Genomic DNA, 1,742 nt, shown 5'->3' on the forward strand with positions numbered 1-1,742 from the left:
ACTTTATTATGTTTTTTTTTTTCAATTTGTAATTATGCTTTTTGGATTGCTGCCGTCTTGTAATATTGCGGTTTTTTTTCATTTTATTTATTGAAAATGCAGTCTTTTCAGCAATATGCTGCCCTCTATTTTTGTATGTTTTTTTTTTACCCTCATTAAACATTTTCTTGATTTACTTTTGTATGTCATATTTAGCCAATGAGTAGGCTCCTGCTACTCTAAATATTTTTTTTGTTATCCGTCATATTTAAATTTGAATTTTATTCTGGATCAAGTCATCGAACTCATTCCAATCTTGATAGGATTCAAATGCGTTTTTGTTTATTATGCTAATACGCAGTCACGTATTATGAATACGGTTGTGTCGCTGTTTCTTAATACCAATTCAGGGCACAGTTCAGATGACGAAAATCCACTGATTAAGTTGGTGTCCTAATTTGCATACAGTATTCGCTGTGAGGTCCTATGAAATGTTTCATTATCTCGTCTATTTACTTACATCCTATGAGACGAGTGTTATCATTCCTTTATAACGAACGTCAAAGTCATGCAATTTTAATTCTGTACGTTATCGTTAGTTAAAAGTATAACATCAACATTATGGTTCTAACGAAAGGCAACGTATTTGCTCTCGGCAATATTTTCATCTTATCGGTAATTTCCCTCTCGTATTGTGGTAGGTGTATATTATTTTCTTATACTATTATGTTAACATAATATGGTATATATATAACATATTATGGTAATTAAACTTAATCTCAACAAAGTTCGTTGTTATTGCCAATAAAATTGTGTTTATTATGATCAGGGTTACTATTATTATGCTATAACCAAATATTTATGATTATTATTATCATCATTATTTTATCTTAATTATTTTATATTGTATTATATATTTTCATTATTATGTATTGTTATTGATATTTGTTTATTATTGCACGGTAATTATTTGTGTTGTTATTGTAAGTCATCAGTCCTAAGATAGGTTTTAGTATAAAACAGACCTTCAGCAAATGAAATATGTCGCCGCAGATATGTTGCATGGTGTGCATTCTGAAAGCTATTGCATGAAGATGGTTATTATATGACTTTAGTCATCACCAAGTAACTTGTATAATATCTTTATAAGCATGGGGAGATCCAAAAATGGGAAACCGGATAGTGCATGATTGCAGGATGGTAAGTTCGTCTCCGACTTGATACATTTTGTAGCAAATTCATAATTGATTTGATGTGTGTGTTTTGTAGACAGATGCCCAAATTCGTGGGATCCATTCCAAATGAGTTGTTATAAAGTGTTTGCACAGACAGTAAATTGGACTGATGCGCTGTCAAACTGTGAATCGGAGGGAGCAAGTTTGTTGGCGATATCATCAGAAGAAGAAAGAAACTTTGTTCGTGATCTCCGCTACCAAAAATACGGTTATTGTATGAATACTTGGATTGGTTTCAATGACAGAGAGAATCAAGGTGTGTGGAAATGGACGACTAACAGTGCGACACAGTACACAGGTTAGGAATACAAAGTATTGTATTTATCTCATAATTACCATGATCGAAACGTAATGTGTTGTTTTTAATAGTCATATGATAGATATTAAATTTCAAATTCAACTGAAAGGATTTTCAAATGAATGGATTCTATCAGTAACAACATTATACTTGTATTGCATAATTGCGAGTCTCTAAAAGTAGAGATGTGTATAAGAGACAGGAATAGGGGTGTCCCAAAGGAGGGATTC

General features: G+C 31.9%; 1 protein-coding gene across 1 annotated transcript in view; it reads left to right on the top strand.

Annotated features, from left to right (window-relative positions):
• The first annotated feature begins 531 nt into the window (after positions 1–531).
• The window catches only part of LOC117116209 (perlucin-like protein), a 2,623-nt gene continuing 1,412 nt past the window's right edge, over positions 532–1,742 (top strand). The window contains exons 1-2 of the mRNA XM_033260201.1: positions 532–676; positions 1,249–1,512. Coding sequence (XP_033116092.1) covers positions 601–676; positions 1,249–1,512 — 340 coding nt within the window. The 5' untranslated portion in view covers positions 532–600. The remainder of the gene's footprint in view (positions 677–1,248; positions 1,513–1,742) is intronic.

The sequence above is a fragment of the Anneissia japonica genome, unplaced genomic scaffold, assembly GCF_011630105.1.
Source record: "Anneissia japonica isolate Jap-2015-1 unplaced genomic scaffold, ASM1163010v1 scaffold879_len45430_cov102, whole genome shotgun sequence".
Taxonomy (NCBI): domain Eukaryota; kingdom Metazoa; phylum Echinodermata; class Crinoidea; order Comatulida; family Comatulidae; genus Anneissia; species Anneissia japonica.